This window comes from Rhineura floridana, chromosome 1, assembly GCF_030035675.1.
Source record: "Rhineura floridana isolate rRhiFlo1 chromosome 1, rRhiFlo1.hap2, whole genome shotgun sequence".
Classification (NCBI taxonomy): domain Eukaryota; kingdom Metazoa; phylum Chordata; class Lepidosauria; order Squamata; family Rhineuridae; genus Rhineura; species Rhineura floridana.
Window position 1 is genome coordinate 47,988,184 of NC_084480.1, and position 20,021 is coordinate 48,008,204.

Below are 20,021 nucleotides of genomic sequence, written 5' to 3' on the forward strand. Positions count from 1 at the left end.
TTCTTCTGCATATTGGAGCACAACCAAGGCTATGTTATCTCAAGGAGGGATGCATGTGTCATCTTCTCAGTCGCACCAGTGGTCTTCTCCAGAAAGGAGAGAGGAGTAAGTGGAGTCAAGAAAGGAGGATATACGGGTTGTGATGGACTGGAGCCAATAGTGGAGATTCTGAAGAGCGACAGAAGCTACAGTAGCAAATAACCCCCTGAAGTGCTTTCCTCGCTGCCTTTTATTTTGAACAGAGTGATTCTAAGATCTTCACATGAACAATTGTGGCCTTCTATCTGGCCCTTGGTGCTCTCCTCAAGACATACCCTCCTCCCCAGCCACACAGTTCTTGCCAGGCTGGAATGTGCCCTTGATTATGCCTCTTGCTTGTCCAGGTGGAGAATAGAGCGTGGGTGAGTGGGTGGGTGGGTGTAAAATAGCATACTGCTCAAAATAAAAATCTAGACTCAGTCCTCTGCCCACTTTTGCCTCTGGCCCTGCCCACGTCTGGCATATGGCCCCCCAGAAGGCTTCCCAGAAGGGAATGTGGCCCTCAGGGTGAAAAATGTTCCCCACCCATGGCTCAATGGGACGTACTTCTAAATGGTTGAATGCAGGATTGCTCTGCAACTCACATCCGCACCTCTATCACTTGGATGGCCAGATACAAAAGTAGACAGAACTCCTGCACTTCAGTGATGCAGGAGAGGGCATGTCAACAGGTGTAGCATGCATGATGACAGCCAGTGTGGTGTAATGGTTAGGGTGTTGGACTACCACCTGGGAGACCAGGGTTCAAATCCCCACACAGCCATGAAGCTCACTGGGTGACCTTGGGCCAGTCACTGCCTCTCAGCCTCAGAGGAAGGCAATGGTAAACCACCGCTGAATACCGCTAACCATGAAAACCCTACGGTCGCCATAAGTCAGGATCAATTAGAAGGCAGTCCATTTCAATTTTCAGCATGCATGACATCTGCTAAAATTCCCTCTTTTCAAGGTGCAGGGACCCTGCTCTGTTTAACAGACTGCCACCTTTTTGTCTCACTCACCCATCAATACAAGATATTAGCATTCTTTTGTCATCCTAGAATCTATAAGTCAAAACTACAGTGACACACCTATTCAGTGAGAGGAACTCACACTGTTACGCTATTTTGCATACTTACTGTTTATTTTCTTACATTTATACCTCCCTTTCTTTCATCAAGGGATACAGGGCAGATACATGTGGTTTCCAAGTGGTCTCCCATCCAGAGACTGACCAGACCCAGACCCACTTGGCTTCAGCAAGCTGGTGTTCTCAAGTGCCTTCAGATCATATACTGGGCCTTTGTACATATTCCTATATACATTCACACAGAGTTTGCTCTATCTTTCTCTGTGTGATTTTACATATCATTAATGTAATATTAGCAGTATTTTCAAATGAGTGCAGCTAAAATTTTAACAAGAGATTTTGAGGTGGATATGTTATTTGTAATAGGATTTATTTTAGATGTCTATTGGTAGAATCACTAGTGCACTGCATGTGTAATTAACCACACTTTTACACCATAATCAGTTTTGCAACCAAAACAAAAGAGCTTACAACTGTAGCAATCCCACAAAGAAGAAGAATGGATCTGAAAGCCAGATAGTCTATTGGATAGATTGAGGCTGTGGGCACACTAGTGGCTTCTAAGTCAACCATAATGGTTTTTCTGGCTGCATTTTGAAGTGACTCTGGCCTTAGCTACCTCCCTTCCCCACTGCTGACTTCAGATCCTTCAGCACCGCCTACAGCAAAGTGTTGGGCCAGTCACTGGCTCTGCCTGAGCCTACAGCAAAGCTTTTCTGTTGGCCATACCTGGAGCGCAACAGGCTGATCTACCAATCAGTTGTGAAATCTCTCTGAAGCTGAATTTTTAAAAAAACAACAACACACACTCAAGATGATCCATCTAACCAGGTTATAGAGTAAAAAGTGGATGGGTTTGGCTAGCATGGTGTGCCCCCATTTTGAGAAAAGAGGTGGAGATGCACTGGAACCAGCACAAACGTAAGTGTCTTTACCCTTAGAGTGGGGAGTCCTGAGTTCAAATCCTTGCTCAGCTACAAAGCTTACTTGGTGATGCTAATTGGGCCAGTCACTCTTCCTCAACCAAACTTATACTGACAGGGTTATGGTGAGGAGAGAAAGTGGTCCTGTATGCTGTCCTGAGCTACACAGAAGGCCAGGATAAATATGTAATAAATAATTGTTTTATTGTGTTTCTGCTGCTTTGAGAGATCCACACCAAGCCTGCAAAAAAGAAGGAAATAAGCAGGAGTGGGAAATGCATGAAACTTTGTATGGTGCCAAGGAGAAATAAAAGAGGAAAAGGGAAGCAAGAGGAATGAGTGCATATAGCTTCACAAGTGACGGTGCACACTCAGTCAACATTAACCTGTTTAGCAGAAATAGTTTGAGCAAACAGCAAGGAATGGGGGTGGTGGAAAGGGGGGGTAGATTGGTCCCTTCTCTTCCTCCTCTTTCTTTGTTCCTTCTTAAAGTATGCATGTGTCTCCTAATTGAGGATTGCCAGTACCACAGATACCCCACCACAGAAAATCTCCTGCCTCAGTATTGAAATCAGCCACAGCAGCTTGCAGCCTGCACCAGGAGAGCAACCCAGATGAGTCTGGGAAGAGACTGGGCAAGGAATGGTGAGTGTGAGTGTATGACTGCGGTTGCGACTACCTGGAGAAATCACAGCCAAGAGGTAATTAAGAGGAGGAAGACAAAAAGATCGGCCCAGCAAGTCACAGGTTACCTTTTGATTCAAAAAGACTTGACTGGGCTGCAAAAGCCTTCTGTGATGCTTTGTTAGAGAAAAAAGAGCAGAGTTGATAACAATCTGCATACAGATCAGTTGGGAAATTTACAGCCCCAGGCAGCCTAAAGAAGATTCATATCCATGGGAATGTTCATGTACGCATAATGGAAGGAGGGGAAAAACCTTTCTAGTCTCCAGCAGAGCCCCTCTGCCCGGTGGCACTTACAGCCTTTGGAAACTTCTTGAGTGGTCTTGGGGACATTAGCAATAGATCTATTATTAACCAGTTGTGTACATTTGCACTTTGGGGCATAGAGGTATTCCAGTTAAGTCCATGACTTATTTACCTAAACAGAAAGGAGTATCAGCATGCTTATGTGATCTCTCTCACACTGCCAATTCACATAACCAACCAAGGGTGGGGGAGGTGTATAGGTCAATTATTTCTCCTTCACCTCTTCTGGCAAAAGTCAAATCAAGAATGATCTCTTATAAATCAAAATGTGCATAAAAGAATGGTCTAATAGCTTTAATGTATGTGTTATCTAAAACCATTACATGGGAAAATATTATGGCCCAAGTAATTATTTTTTCAAATTTTTGAACAAAAATCTTATTTTGGCCATAGTGCATCTTACATTGCATATAAATTCAAAGTGTTATTTATCAATATGAAGCCTGAAATATGCTCTTTCATATTGCATTGTAGTCATTCTGGTGTCTTGGCTATTCCAAGAGATACTGAGTTATAATGCAGGAGAGAGTGAAAAAACATACACAAAACACCATAAAAGGGGACATGAAGAATTTAACTAGAGGCAATTCCTGGAGACTTTTTGTATGTGACAAGAGTTAATTTTCCTGAGCATTTTGGTATATATGTTTGTGTTGCAATGAGTTTGAAGTTAAACCACAGATCAACAGTCTAAACTATAGGTTGACTAGGTATTGCCCTAATATGTATTTGGAATTCTTAGGGGCCCACATGGTTACCTTTACTTTTTGTGCGACTTGGAAAATACTGAATTCAGTTGTACAATAACAAATCCCAAAATAAGGATCTTATACCACCTGAACATAGAACTCTATTCCCTCCAACTACTAGATAAAAGCTACGCAATTTGGCTTCTATTGACTTTTTCCTACCCAGCATACCATCTAAAGTTAATCTCTACCTATATAAGGATCCTTTTCTCCACATAACAAGGGAGCCTGTATGCCTTACCTAAGATTGGAGGTAGAATTGAGTAACAGCTGATTGTTGTATTTGGTCCTATTCTACAAGGATACAATCTATTGATCCTTAAGGAGGATTTGGGAAGGAGCTTTCTATTTAGGTGGCCATTCTAGATAGGTGCAGTGATGTTACCCAGATAGTCTGTTTTGCATCTCATTAGCTGAAACTACGTGATCTGTAAACATTCAGTCTACCTGGACAGGAGAGGTAGCTTATCGGTGCTTACCAGGAAATCATAGCGGTGTGCATCAGCCTTGTGTACTTCCCAACTTACAAAGTAAGAATGATTCGGATGAGGTTGTCACATGCCTGAGTTGTTGATCTGTTACATCACTGAAAAATATTCTGAAGTACAGATGGCTTGGGCTAATAGTTTAAAGTGAATGAGACAGTCACCTACATGAGGATTCTTGCTGAACCGACTCAACTTCTCTGCTAGAAATGAAGAAAGCTTCCAAATGTCTTCCCACTGACTGTACCCTGAACACGCATGGAATGTTGATGTTTTGGGACCAATCCACACGGGCTGTTAGATGTCTGAGAAACCTAGACAAGAAACTTTGGAAATGCGTGACAAGCTGCGAGATGACACACCGCATAGGCAAATATCTTCCTTCTTTGCAACATGAACACCTCTAGGTGGCTTATGTTTACACTTGTATTTGCAATGGATGTTGGTCTACTCTCCCTTTCCATTTTGCAAGCTATCCTGCAACAGAGAAAGAGCCTCCCTTCCCAGCAATGCAGGCTTAGCAAACTGATCAGCTAAACTGGGAAAGGAGAAATGACTTTGAATGTTGCAGTACTGGCATTTCTCCGCTTCGGATGGATTGGGAGAAAGTGTTTTAGCTATCCTGTAGACCACTACTGTCTAGCTCTCTTCTGCAACAAAAAGCCTTGCCCAGTATTCTAGCTACTTGCTCTGATTACAAGATCAAGTTTGGCATTTGAGGTTCTACATTGCACAATAGGCAATACAGCAACACATTTTCGGTTGTTCCTCAGTTGGAACATCTAAGGGGTTGGGGGAATAGAAAAAAATTCCAACACTGCTGCTCCCCCAGCCTGGGGAAGGGCTGTAGCAGAGCATCTGCTCAGCATACAGAAGGCCCCTTGTTCAATCCGTGGCATCTCCAGGTAGGACTGGGAATGTCTCTTACCTGAACCCTTGGTAAACTGCTGCCAATCAGTGTAGACAATACTAAGCTAGATGAACAAATTGGTCTGACTCTGTATACGGCAGCTTCCTGTGCAAGTCACTCTTAACCCAGTGTGGAAGCCCTGGAAGGTGAAGGACCAACACCTGCTGCTTCAACATCAGTTCCAGGCCAAGAGATTCAGTTGCAGAGTGGCAGCTAGAACATTTGAAAATGATACACTTTTGCCCCACCTAATTGCTGTACTATTGTTTCTCTTCTATTTTAAATATGTTTAAGCTGCCTTGAGAACTTTAACAGATGGGGAAAATATACCAAAATAAATAAAATACCCTCTCACTGCAGCTCTCATGTTGGGATCTGGGTCCTCTAAAACCTTGATAGTGCAAAACCTACTGAGGATCAATCTGAACAGGACTGTGACTGGAATCAGCAGTGCGTGCTGCTTAAGACTATAAGAAGAAAGGTTTTTTTTCTTTCAAAAATACAACTTCCCAAAGTGGATTTTGCATTGTTTTACTGAAACTGAAAAAGTATCTGTACCAAAATGTACACAATTTTGTAATAGTACAAAATGGTTTTTTTAAAAGAGATCAGTTACATTCACCCAAATGAACACTGAACAAACCATTTATTGCTAGCTCAGTGTCACATTAAATAATTGAAGCAAGAAATTCAAACTCTGCATAAATAAGGAAAAGGTAATTTCTAGACAACAATACTGTAGGGAGATGGACATTCATGATGCTATTTACAAGTAGCCACAGCACATACCTAGCAAGTGTTGACCTGCTTTAGCTCTATGAATCTAATACATACAAATAAGGCTATGTACTACCAAAAACAAAAGTATCACAATGTATGCTGAACTTTCACAAAAGGTTCACTCACAATGAGTTCCAATGAGAAGCTTAAGGACCCCAGCCCTCAAGCCATCATTTCAGCCAATTTAAAACAGTGAGCCATCATTTCATCTGTCCCCTTCCAACTAGTTCTTCTGTGTAGCGCTGTGGTACACTTCACTGGTATGCAGATCCCTCTGTTGCATTCACTTCTCTTGTACCTTAGTAGTCCTCAAAAAGTGATAAGCAACTTGGAACTTGCTAAAAAAAATAACTTACAATTTCTTCAGGAAAAATATGAAATATCAGTAATATAGTGCGAGTTTAACAGCTCTGTCATCACAAGATACACACCTATTCCTGCAGTCAAGCATACCATCTTCTAAAGTGATAATTAAGAATTACCGTAAACATGTTTTTGACTTACTTGAAACCATTCCTACTAAACAACCCTAACCATTTAAACTTTACCATGGGTGCAGTCCACTGTTCACTGTGAAATTCTCCTGGGAAAAGCACCACTGAAATGAACAGGAACCAAAGTGCTCTTGAGCAGTTACCATTCATTTCCATAGGGTTTGCTCAGGAGAACTTGCCAGTGCATTGTGCTAGAAAGTTTCTCGCCCCAGTGCAAGATAAAGTTGCTGAACACACCTGATAATTTCAACTCTGTGGTTTTATACCCTGAAATAGTCTGTACCAAGCATGTCTGTATTACAGAAATGCTTATATTCCTTTTTTAAAAAATTGGAGAATGAATGTTTAAAAACTATATATATAGCACAACAGAAAGCGATGCACTCTGACTTCTGAAAACTACTGAGAGTCAGTTAAGTTATCCCAGTGCCCAAATCCTAGGCTTAAAAAATTGAACAAAATCAAGGGTTTGCAAGAAGCAGTTAGATGAGACTTGAAGACAATTACAAAAAAATGAATCGCCAAACAAGCCATTCTCACTCCCCAAATGTGCCATCTTGCTGAAAAGGGGGTAATTTGGTGGAGCAGTGGGCCTGGCTACTTCCTTGCCCCAAGAAGTTTATTTGTTGCAGGTTGGTGGCTGCTGCATGTTTATGTGTGACATACTAGGTTAATCTGAAAATAGTGATCACAATGAACACTGCAAAGCAACTAATGGAGTAGACTGATTTAGAAAACAAAAACAAAAAAGTTACTGAACTCTTTTTTTCAGTAGTATAGTAGTCAGGATATTGTCAAAAAAAGGACAGAGGCTGACACTTTTAAATAACTTGGGTAGACTACATAGAGCCCCACTCTATTAAACGAATGACTGTAGGTTATCCAGAATCCCGTGTCAAAATTAAAAACCATCTGAAGCACTTCCCCCAGAGAAGCATCCTTTTATGGCAGGCAAAGGGTGGGTGGGGGGGGGAGATGCAGGAAGCCACGGGCTGCTTATATGTTCACTGTTCCTCTTTCAAGTTTCTTTCCAAGAATTCACTGTGTTCAAGATTTAGCTTCCTTCTAAAATTCACAGCTCGTGTGTTGTTACTTTTCACTGGTCATATTGCCATAGCTATGCTTCAAGTTTGTCAATATTCAAACAGCTTTCTTGGTACAAGTTCCTTGAAGATCTTGTAGGTTTATTTTTGATCTATTAAAAAGAGAGAAATTCAAATCTGTCAGATTTATGCATGTATTTTGTTGGCTAGTGGGGCACAAGGTGTTACGAGTTCCCTTCTTACCTATTGTGGATCATGTGGCTTTTGACCAAATGCCCTGCAGCTAAAGCAGCCATCAGAGAGAGCTCCCCTGCCATTACTGTAGCACACACAATTTTAGCAAACTGACGGGCATTTTCCCCAGGGTTGCCTGTACTTGCTCCCTGAACCCCCAGCATCTGTACAGAAGAAGAGACAGAATGATTTAGAAGCCAGGCAGAAATAGGTTATTCTCAAGAGTGGTCCAATCCTTGCTTTCTTACAAGAAGCCATCTAAAGTTTTTTCAAAACATGAAAGAAACCCAATGTAGGTCCAACTGATCAAGACGTTGCACTCAGCATGTCACAGGTTCAATCCCTGGCATCTTTTAGTTAACAGGCACTCAGGGGCATGGAATCTTGCCGCTGTCATCACAGTAGACAGAACAGAGCTTAGCTTGACTGCCAATCGTCTGAACTGCAGAGCCCAAACTGATTTTTTCCTAGGGAAGAACCATGCCTTATTTGCCGTTTCATAAAACTCAGGAAACACCCCAACGCTCCCAGGGGTCACATGCTCTACGCTTACAAGCATTCTTCTCATACAACACATAGCTTCATATGGGTTTGCTGGCAGAGTACAAAACGTGGACAAGGAATGAAACTGTGGCTCGGATCAGAGGTGGACACCACCTGCAGTCCACGTGGCTCTCAGCTGCTCTTTGTACAGCCCTCTAAGCCCCAGAGAGCTACACTTACACTGCCCAGCTGTCATGCAGGTGATCCAAAAAGATTCATCCCTATCCCCAATGAAGGTAAGATAGCTCTCTCCACGCTGCTAATAGCAGCACAAGGAAACTCATCTTTGTCTCACTATTCTAATTGGGCAAGCACGAGGGAAGAGTAACAGAGATTTTTTTTGGGGGGGGAGGGACAGATGTCAATATCAATGTGTTTGAATGAGTGCCTGTGTTATTGGTCCCACACGCTGCCATGAAGGCCCTAAGTGCCCACCCACTGCAGCATTTGCCCACCCTACTGTTTCTTTATATACCGTTGCAATTATATATGGATCTAGTTTTAGCAAATTTGTTCTCTTTGATGCTTTATACCTGCAAACAAGCTTGCTGTGGTAAAAGGTTGGTTCCTCCACCCACTGTACCGATTTCTATTGAGGGCATTGTGCAACTGATGTAAAGATCTTCATTGGTAGGACCAGTTGATTCCATCAGCGTGATGCAGTTTGAGCTGCTGATGTTCTGTGCTGCATCCTACAATCAGTACAGAAAAACAATCAATCCGTTTTAGCATAAGGTTTTTAAAATATAATCTCAGAAACACAATTAAGCCAACAGACAACATACCTGCCCACATGCAATATACATAGCAGTGACGACGTTTGCTGCATGAGCATTATAGCCGCCGATGCTGCCAGCCATTGCGGAGCCAATCAAATTCTTGTTTATATTGACTTCAACCATGGCTTCCGTAGTGGATTTCAGGACCTAGAAAAAACGACAATTTTGCTACATTTCTCATAAGATGAAGCAGTAATTCTCTGCTACTCAGAAGTAAAACTCATTATGTAGATAATTATTGTGAAAAGAAAAAAAACCTTAAACATCCAACCCCACCTGAAATATCACCGTAATGGGCTGCAGGCAACTAAACATTCCAAGGGAAATCTAATGTCCCAGCTACAAGTGAATCTCCATGGTCTGAAATCACATTATAGTTCTAACAGCTGAAGTTAGGCAAGCAGCTGGCAAGCTGCTCTGACGTACTCTGAACAGGACAGAGGATTCCAAGTAGTGATAATTTGAAAATTAATTCAGCATAAACTATTTAACATACACATTGCATTAAACAGTATTGGCCCACATAACACAGGCATACCTCTTTAACAACCTTTGCTGGAATGACTGCTTCACAGACCACAGACTTTCCTCTCCCTTCTATCCAGTTTATTGCAGCTGGTTTTTTATCTGTGCAGTAGTTACCACTAACAGCTACAATGTGGAGATCAGGAAACTCTTCTTGTAGCCTTGCAAGTGCCTTCTCAGTGCCCTGTTTGAAGAAAGGAGTGGGGAGAAGAAGGAGAAAATGTATTTATTGGACACCAGCGATGAAGCGTTGTAGTACTGATTGATCTCTGTCTGTTAAAACTAGACATACCGGGGAGGGGGCAGAATATTTAGCTACACCTGTACTAAAACTCTAGAGGCAGTGTGCAATTCATTCTTGGGCTGCCAATGCAGTGTCCATGGGTGCCAGGGCAATGCCAGGGAACCCACGGACTCCTGACCTAAATGGCCTCTGTAGCTAAGCTCCAAGGCCTGCTTAGGCCTAGCTCCTTCCTGCACCCCTTCTCCTTCCATCCTGATAGGAACAGATATTAGCCTTGGAAAGAACAAAAGAGAAAGAAGAGACACAGCAAACAGAGTAGTGGAAAGTCAGCCATTGTGTATCCTGCTGAAGAACAGGGCAGCTGGAAATGGAAGAGTCAGGAAGGGGGTGGGGAGATTTTTTTTTTTTTAAGAGGAGACCTAGACAATGTGTGGGAGGTAAAGTGGAATGGGGCTAGAGGGGAAAGGGATGAATGCAAGTGCAGTCTGAGTGAGATTTGAAGAAATCCTGAAAGAGTGCCCAAGAGAGTATTTGGGGGTGGGTAATCATGAGAGGGAATGTGTATGATTATGCTGCAGAGAAGTAGTATGCATGCATGTGTGATGGGGGGGGGGAAGAGAGAAAAAGATAGAAGAGAGATTGGAGGAGTGATTGAGTTGGCTGGCAGGAGGGCAATGAGCGGATTGAGAGAGAATTAGACAGGAATTTATTTTAGTGAATTTTGGAAGTAGTGACCAGACCAGACATTTTTTTGTGGTGCCCATGACAGTTTCTCAAATTTCCAAACATGCCAAAAACCCCAAAAGGTTTGCAACTCGTGAAAAAAATTGGCTCATCCAGTTAACTTGTTCACAATTGCACAAACCAGTCATTTCACTCATAGTAGCTGCTCTATACTGCATTTGTGGATGACATGCTGTGCTAAACTGCATTTTATATTCTATAAACACAGAACCAAAACAAAACAGCGTCTATGCTGATTGCAGTCTATATATCCCACCCTTGCAAGCTCCAAGAATGCTTTATTTCAAATTATTAAAAATGTTAAGTGTTTAAAGAGCACACATTTTACTTCCCCTCTGTGAGAACTCCTCCCGTTTTATTAACTAGGAACTGAAGAGAGCTAATCAGAAATATTTAATTAAAGTCGATGACAACTCCATTTTCTTCTTTGAGTGCAATCCTGAATCCTTATGTTGTTCCTCTCTTATCCTCATCGAACCTCCAAGAAAAGGGGTTGAACAACTGTATGTCGAAATCATATGCTTAAATGCCCAGAACAAAACTTGAAGCTTACTTTCGAAATCATGTTCATTCCCATTGCATCGCCAGTTCTAGACTGGAAGCGAATATAAAGGTTGCGGCCAGCCAAACCAATATGAAGCCTTTGCAGACGGGCAAATCTATAAAGAAGATTTATTGGATTATATGCCATTTCATAATTTGTTTTGGGTGCACTGCTTTCAACTGTTGACAAAAATATAAAATTGTACCTCCCTTCCCTCTTGCTAATTATACAGAATGCTAACCTGCTTGTGCTATCAAAAGCATCTTTAATTATCTTAAATCCCTCTGGCGTTTCAAGCCAAGCCTTCACTTCAGCAGACTGGCAGGCAGTGGGTAACCTTACAACAGGCCCTCGTGTCATCCCATCTGCCAGAATGCGGCTACTGGCACCTCCACCAAGCTGAAATAAAAACACAAACGATGGGATGAATGGTTAATGTGCAGATTCAACAAACAAAGTAACTTCCACATTACATAGTAGCTGCTTCCCGACACTGTTCCTGTGATCAGTACTTACGCATATTGCTCTGCACCCTCTATTTGTGCTTGCCACCAGACAGCCTTCTGTTGTTGCCATAGGAACCTGAAACTCTTTCTTGTCCAGAAGAAGGGGGCCAGCCACTCCTACAGGGATTGGCATGTATCCAATCACATTTTCACAGCAGGCACCCAGTACCTTAACAAAAAAAGCCAACACGGAAGAGGCAACCATTAACACTTTTTTTGAAAATACAAATTTCATAAATAGCAATATAAAAATAAGCAAATGTTTGACATTTGCAGTAACTTGGTATAAAGAGTAAAATGAATTTCTTCCATTCCTCATCAACTACTGTGACTGTCAAGTATCTTATGCAGTTTTCCTACATCACTAACAATGCATAGGCATTGCATAATTTTTCTCACGACCTTGGTAATACTGTGTGCATCAAATTAAATAAATTATCCTTTAAGAATAATGCCTCTAAAACATAACCCAGTTATAAACTTATATGAGCACATCTTTGATTGACACAAACAAGAATGTGGCATTTACAGAACCTGAAACACAATGTCACTCTATACGCTGGGATCTGCTAAAATTGCAGAATCAAAAGAAAACCCAAGGAGACACAATAACCACTGACGTTACAAAATATTCACTAACTACATCTGATGCTCTTCGCTCTCATCCACTCAGGCTGAAACCTTGTATCTGGTACCGACCAAACTCAATTTAACTAGATAACACTGGATTCCTTGGTTAAAATAAAACATGTTTACACACTGTTCAGTTAGCCCACTTCTACTCACCAAAGAATAATTGTAGTTCTTGTAAGGAAGACACTGTAGTGAGGAAGGTTCGGGAAGCTTCTGAGACAACATTTGTCTACGAATGGACACACCACGTTCCTGAGTTTCCATCAAAGTTTCCAGCTTATAAGCAGGAATATGCTTTGCATTAACTAAACTAATGACCTCAGCATCAGTAAGGAACTTTGCACCCATCTAGGAACAAGAAACCATTTTTTTTCAGTATCTGCAGGTTGCCTCTTTGCCTGAAGCACCATACAACATTTCATACAGTATTACAATTAAGCAGAAAATTAGTTAAAAATCTATTAACATCCAACAAATTAGATTCTGTCCTCCAAGAAAGTTTGCTCTTGACTTCATCATTCTTGGTCTTTTCGCTCCAGGCACAGGCAATTTTTATTCCAGAGAACATTTCAGGGTATTTAAAGCCCAAAGTACATCAGCCCTGGTAACATCTAGAATTTTAGCTACCAGTAAAAGCTTTTCAAAATGAAAAGACTATTTAGTTGCCAGCAACATACAGACAGAAACTCCATAGTGTGAGTGGCAATATGGAAAGTCTTACTCCTTGCCCATTTAATCTGGAATTTAACTTTGATAAAAAATGGAAGTCAGAGCAAGGTCTCTCTTCCTGATTTCAGACAATGCGGTGGAACCCAATATAGGAAAGGAGGAAATGTTCCTTTCTGCAAGCAGAAGTCCTTGCAATGATGGGACCCATTAGTAGAATACCACCCGTAGAATATACTTTTGTCTGTAGCACAATCAACTACATGTAATGAGGTCACATGCATTCTTAACAGTGGTATCACAATTAAAACTTGAATTTTCTAAGGTTCAGTATCAAGGCTTTAATAAATGCTCTTAACCAATATTAAAAAAATGCCTTTGATTTGGTGGGGTAGGTGTTGGGGGATGGAGAGAGACTTCCGAGTTGTAACAGCTTAAGGGTAAATACTTTTAAAGAATATTCTTCTGGGGCAAAGACCACGTGTATTGCTTATTACACCCAGTCTCTGCAAAGCATTAAGACAAGGGAGGGGAACCTTTTTTTAGCTGAAGGGTATCTTATTTCCATGGGCAACCTTCTGGGGGCACTCTAGCTGTAGATGGGGCCAGAAGCTACAGTGGATGGCGCAAGAGATGCGACTCTGAGCCTTGTACAGTAGGCTACATGACAGTCATGCAAAGCAGTCAGAGGTTGTTGTTTTTTCACACCCACATATGTATCCGTCCAAACTCTGCCCAGACAAACAAGCATCACCATAATTCACCACCACATTCCAGCCAGACAAAAGCACTTAAGCAAGGTATACAACTGAGCCAGGGAGGGGGGTGGCCTGGAGAGTCCTGAGAGCTGGGAAGAGAGGCCTAGAGAACTGTATTCAGCTCCTGGGCTCAAAGTTTCCCACCCCTGGGAACTAAACTAAACCAAAACTTTAATTTTGGATTAGATGGAAGGGGAGCAATTTTTGCCAATTCCCCTATGTGCCCCCAAAAGCTGCTCTGAAAGGGTCAGGAGACCTTTCCAGAGCAGCATGGGAAGTGGCACTGGGGAAGGGGGAATCTGCAAAAATTCCCTGCCTTTTCTTCAATAGGAACTCCCTGCTAGATCTCCATCCGTCTGTTCATGAAAGGGCAAGACTGGATCCAATCTAGAATGTTTACCCATTCTTGGGAATATAACTTACTATAAATCAACATGAGTAAAAATGCAGAGAGCTTCCAAAATTATTCTGGATGTTGTATTCACAAAGATGACATGTATATGCACACTGCATTCCAATCAATAAAGTTCCAGCAAATAATCCACAATCAAATATTATTGTACAAAAATCCTGAACAATTTGAAAATATTAGATGCCTTCTTAGTTTTCCTTTCTTACCGTGCCATTCTTAAGGACGCACAAACATTCTTCAACAGAGCGCAACTCTTTGGGCAATTCAATCCCAGGATCTTTTCTGTTATTAACTGAGGAAGCTTCTGCAGTACTACTACCAACCACAAATGTGGCCTTTGCTGGCGATTCTGGTAGAAGAGGTTTTATAATTTCATCTGCACATAAAATCAACACTGAAATTTTAGGATGGGGCAGTTTCAGCACTAACCTTTTTTGTATTGTAAGAAAAGATATTACTAAGAGGCTACCTTTTTTTTCTTTGACAACTGGAAGGTTTTCTACTTTTCTGGGGCTGGCAGTTTTTAAAGGTACAGAGTGTTTTATGCAGCAGTTTTCAGGATTTTTTTTCTGAATCACTAGTGGGGATGTGATAGGATTCTTCAATGACAGTGTAGATTCCATCTCTGTCTGCTCAAAAAAGATGTATTTGACAGCAAGGAAAAGAGCTAACCCCAGTGTAATTACTTGCTCGATGTCCATACTGGCCATTCTACAAAGATTAAAAGAAAAAAATCAACAACTACAGTAATATCTCAGTTAAGGAGGCCTCCAAAAAGGAAGTTCTTTTTAAGGAAGTCTTTTTTAAGGGTGAAAATGACCGGCCTTGCTTTGCTTTAAGGTGAAACTGATCAATCTTTATCTTTGCTTTGCTATCAATAAAGGGATAAGCCTGTGTCTTTGTTTTGCTAGGTTGAAACTGACCATGCTGTTTGTTTGCTTTGCATTAAAAAGATCTTGTTTCCTCCTGGGGAGGGAAGGATCCAATATGATTCAGAGGAGGGGGAGGCACCCTTTAAAGCTGCCCCCACCATCTATGAGCTGGTGTAGGAACCTATCCCTATTCTTTCTATGTTATTCCTACCTCTGGTACCAAAGTTTCTGTTAAAAGAAATAATGTCCAGAAACACATGCACTTTGTTAACTAAGGTGTTGCTGTACAATACAGTATTTACTTTGCTATTTATGAAGACATGCTTGACAATATTTTAATCCAAGGAACTTTAGCTAATCCCATTTTTTAAACTTCCATCTGTTCCCCTTCTTTCTTGTAAAGATTACTAGACTAAGTTAACCTTAGCCTGAGCCCACGGTACCTCTTTTCCCTGGGACTGTCTCAGTGACACCTCATCTGTGACTTGCTGCAAATCCTTCCTCAAATTTGCTTCTTCTTGTCATGCCCTTGCAACAATCCCCTAGTCTTATAACTCTACTGAAACTAAACCAAAGTACATATACAGGAAGAAACTGAATATTCTTACACCCTTTAACTCTCCCATCATTTCCTTCTCCTTGTATTTCACTTTTAAGAGTGGAAGCTCCATAGGATAGGGACCTCTCAACCTGTTCTTTCTAAAACACTACTTACATAAATGATTCACCTGGGATAAGGTCTCTACGTAAAAGGCTTGTTGAAACAGGAAGGCTTTCAATAGGTGCTGAAAAGATAACAGAGACGGCACCTGTCTAAAATTCAAGAGGAGAGAATTCCAAAGGATAGGTGCCACTACACTAAAGGTCCGCTTCCTATGTTGTGTGCAACAGACCTCCTGATCAGATGGTATCTGCAGGAGGCCCTCACCTGCAGAGTGCAATGATCGACTAGTTATATAAGGGGTAAGATGATCTTTCAAGTATCCCAGTCCCAAGCAGTATAGAGCTATGTACAGCAAAACTACAACCTTGAACAAATAGGTAGCCAGCACAATTCTTTCAGCAGCGGGGTGACTTGGTCTGGTATCCTGGTCCCAAGCTGTATAGGACTTTACACCAAAACTAGAACCTTGAACTTGGCCTGGTAGCAAATGGGCAGTCAGTGCAATTCTTTTAGCAGAGGGGTGACATGTTGGCAATACCCTGCCCCAGTGAGCAGTCTCACTGCTGCATTTTAACTAGCTGCAGCTTCCGGACCAACCTCAAGGGCAGCCCCACATAAAGTGCATTACAGTAATCCAGCCTGGAGGTTACCAGTGTGTGGACAACAGTGGTCAGGCTATCCCTGTCCAGAAATGGCCGCAGCTGTCTTACCAGCCGAAGTTGGCAAAACACTCCTAGCCACTGAGGTTACCTGGGCATCTAGCAACAAAGATGGATCCAGGAGCACCCTCAGACTAGAGACCTGCTCTTTCAAAGGTAGTACGACCCCAACCAAAGCAGACAACTGATCAATTATCTGAATTCGGGAACCACCAACCCACAGCGTCTGTCTTGCTAGGATTTAGACTCAGTTTATTGGCCATGATCCAGCCCACCACTGAGTCCAGGCAGCAGTCCAGGCTCCGTTGTGTCCAGGGCTTGCACGGCCTCTCCTATTTCAGATGTACTGCTGACACCTCGTCCCAAATCTCCTGATGACCACTCCTAGGGGCTTCATATAGATGTTAAACAGCATTGGAGACAAGATGGTATCCTGCGGCACCCCACAGCACAACTACCAGGGGGCTGAAAGACAATTGCCCAATGATATTCTCTGAAAATGACCCTGGAGATAGGATTGGAACCACTATAAAATAGTGCCGCCAATACCCATCTCACCAAGTCAGCTCAGAAGAATACCATGGTCGATGGTATCAAAAGCTGCCAAGAGATCAAGTAAGAATAACAGGGTCACACTCCCCCTGTCCTTCTCCCGATAAAGGTCAACCATCAGGGTGACCAAGACCTATTTAGTCCCATAACCAGGCCTGAACCCAGACTGGGATGGGTCAAGATAATCTGTTTCATCCAAGAGTACTTCCAATTGCTGCACCACAACCCTCTCAATCACCTTCTCTAAGAAGGGGGTATTTGTGGCCGGTTGGTAATTGTGGCAGACCAGTGGGTCCAGGGCGGGCTTTTTCAAGAGCGGTCGGATCACCGCCTCTTTCAGGGTGGCTGAGATCACAAACTCTTGCAAAGACGTGTTGACCACACCCTGGATCAACTTGGTGATACCCCCCCTTGGCAAGCTTTTTTAGGCATGGTGAAGCAGATGCCAATGTTAACCATAATTAATACTCATTAAGGGTTCCTTTGTTTTTTAAAAAAACCCTGAGCTAAAGAAATTCCATTTCTTTGATGGGGAATTCCTTCATTTGAATACTTAACATGTACTGGTATGTATCACTTAGAAAAGCAAGAAAAAACTCCAAAATCTAATTTACTAGAAATAATCTAAAAATGATAGATGTAATGGAATATTGATTAGCAACTTTATGATTAACCATACCTGGAAAGATAAAATTGCCACAGAGAAACATTAGGTTCAATTCTCTTTGGTGTGTTTCCATCCAGTCCCATAGACATTTCTGTTGTACTGTTCTGAGCAGATGGCTCTGTTATCCAACGACTGTGAGCATGAACAAGAACCAAGCCTAGAGACTTAAGTTTAAGAAATCATTTGTAACTAGTCAGCTCACCAAAGAGTGTGCAGCAATCCCAAAGCCATCATAAAACACATAGCTGAGAAACTGGTACATATCACTAACTAATTTCCACTTAAGGTCCTCTTTTTTATTGTACTGGCGGATATCCAATGTTACTCTTACTCAGCAAGTCCATTGATCTCAGTGGGTCTAGCTGAATATCACCCAGAGACTAGTTTTCCAAAGCAGATTCCTTGCAGGAAGTACAGTGTCCTGTTCCCCTCCCCCAGTTTCTTTGTATGCTTTGTTGGAACAAACGTGTAAGATTTTAAATGTAATGTCAATAAAAATGTTTTTTTTAAAAGCTGCAGTCACTATGACTTATGTCCTCCTTATGAAGGTATGAACTTTCCATCTATATTCTTCTTAACAAATGCCACACAAAATTCCCAATATTGGCTATATATAACAAGACTAGGGAGGAGGAATGGAAATCACTGGTTTGAGCCCAAGTGGTCCTACTACTTTCCTCTTCTTTCAATTTGCATGTTATACTTGCCCACTAATGGTCAAGTTGCCTGAATTTGTTACATTTGCAGGAATTCTTTAAACACCACCTTATGTTAACCCAAAATTTCCTAGCCTCTTTAAATTGTTCATATGCATACTGCCCAGTTTTATTTGTGACATACAGTGTTTTTGTTTTTATAAACAAGGTATCTCAGGTCATTTTATTGCTTTTTATTGTAAACTGCTTGATTTTTTATTACATTGGCATAGCTTTTTTAAAATAAATTGTTAAAAACTGTTTTCTTGACTTTGAGCACCCAAAGAGCCTATTAAAAGCAACCACTTACCATAATCATTTTAACTCGCTGTGTTACAGGATTAGGTTTGTTTTCTTCTTCTTCTAGAACACGAGCAAAGTGACTAAGCTGCCATATGGGACGGCCTTCACGGCTTTCTCTCGAAAGCTACAGAAATAGAACAGTTGATACAGGACATGTATTTGTAAAACAACTTCCCCAAAAGTGTGCTGCACAAAATCATGTTTCATCAGCATGTTACAAGCCAAGTAGCATACATATGTATATATAAAAGGTAAGGTTAATCTTTCAGAACGGAACTTTGGTAAACACCCTTGTAAAATTGGCTTTTAACTTTACGTATTATAAAGATCAGATACTCCTTTTGGGCTCACTTCCTTAAGCATAAGTATCTATCCTCTATGGGTAACACTGTTTTGCATGCACATCCCCGGTAACAAAATACTTCAGTTGCTGCAATTCTAACTAGGCTACACACATACATACATGTAGGTCTAAAGATTGCAGTATGTATTATCATAATTATAACAAAGCTAGGGGTTTATGAATGTCCATGACTATAACCTTAACTCTTTCCAGATCGCAGTCTTCAAAATAAAGTGTAGCATTTTATTAGCTCATATTGGATAATAATCTTCCCCTGTTTTTTTAAAAAAAGTTATCTCGGAACAACCATTTTCAAAATGATTTTAATGAAAAAAATCTTACAAAAACCCCTCAAACAATAAAGAGAACAGTGACATGTTAACTACATGCTTAGATAACATAGCGAAGGAACTGCATAACCTAGATCCTACAATCTTTTGTACTAAAACATCCCTCCCTTCCACAGCATTTTTTTTGTGTGTGTGGGGGGGGAGGATTTTCCACCATGTGTGCTGTTCTCCTTTCTTTTCCTGGCATTTCCGACAAATAAGAATGTAGTTCTTATTGATCAGAACTGGAGTAATATTTACTTAATCTTTATCCTGCACCTTCCTCCAAAGAAAACCAAGGTGGCAAACATGCCAATACTAAAGCAATGCAGTTAAAGCTTTCAACAGTTAAAAAACAAACCTCCTAAAAAATGTTCAAATCTCCTAAAAGCATACACCATCTTGTCATAATTTTAACAGTTCTACTGCTATCATATTTAAGGAAAAAGTATGATTGATATTCCAGTTTTCCCCAAATCTCCATGTGTATATTTTCTCCACCATTTTGAGTTAACTGTAAAGTCTTTCAATTTTTCTGGTTCTGAACATACTTTACAAGTAAGATACATAGCTCTTGGATAATAGATGGTTATTGGTGGTGGTTATACCAATGATTTTTGACTTGCTCTTACCTCCAGTACCAGAGACACACATGCAGGAAAGAACGTCATGAAGACAAAGTAGTTGGCAAGGACAGACATACAGCCAAAACAGCACATGATTTCAAGCTGTCTCACTCCTGTTAGGGAGACAAATATCAAGCAATTAGAATCAGTGTATCTTCCCACTGGACAACCTGTGGATAAAAAAAGGTGTACAAACATGCTTATGCAATATACTCAATAAAAAATAGACATAGGAAGAGAG

General features: G+C 41.2%; 1 protein-coding gene across 6 annotated transcripts in view; it reads right to left on the reverse strand.

Moving 5' to 3' along the window:
* Positions 1 to 5,680: 5,680 nt before the first annotated feature.
* Positions 5,681 to 20,021, reverse strand: part of HMGCR (3-hydroxy-3-methylglutaryl-CoA reductase) — a 52,198-nt gene continuing 37,857 nt past the window's right edge. For all 6 annotated transcript variants that reach the window (XM_061620833.1, XM_061620824.1, XM_061620802.1 and 3 more), the window contains exons 7-20: positions 19,787 to 19,893; positions 18,490 to 18,606; positions 17,497 to 17,648; positions 14,540 to 14,781; positions 14,277 to 14,446; positions 12,388 to 12,582; positions 11,612 to 11,770; positions 11,337 to 11,494; positions 11,105 to 11,210; positions 9,577 to 9,747; positions 9,045 to 9,185; positions 8,793 to 8,951; positions 7,726 to 7,880; positions 5,681 to 7,634 (exon numbers count right to left, since the gene is read on the reverse strand). In XM_061620833.1, coding sequence (XP_061476817.1) covers positions 7,580 to 7,634; positions 7,726 to 7,880; positions 8,793 to 8,951; positions 9,045 to 9,185; positions 9,577 to 9,747; positions 11,105 to 11,210; positions 11,337 to 11,494; positions 11,612 to 11,770; positions 12,388 to 12,582; positions 14,277 to 14,446; positions 14,540 to 14,781; positions 17,497 to 17,648; positions 18,490 to 18,606; positions 19,787 to 19,893 — 2,087 coding nt within the window. In that variant the 3' untranslated portion in view covers positions 5,681 to 7,579. The remainder of the gene's footprint in view (positions 7,635 to 7,725; positions 7,881 to 8,792; positions 8,952 to 9,044; positions 9,186 to 9,576; positions 9,748 to 11,104; positions 11,211 to 11,336; positions 11,495 to 11,611; positions 11,771 to 12,387; positions 12,583 to 14,276; positions 14,447 to 14,539; positions 14,782 to 17,496; positions 17,649 to 18,489; positions 18,607 to 19,786; positions 19,894 to 20,021) is intronic.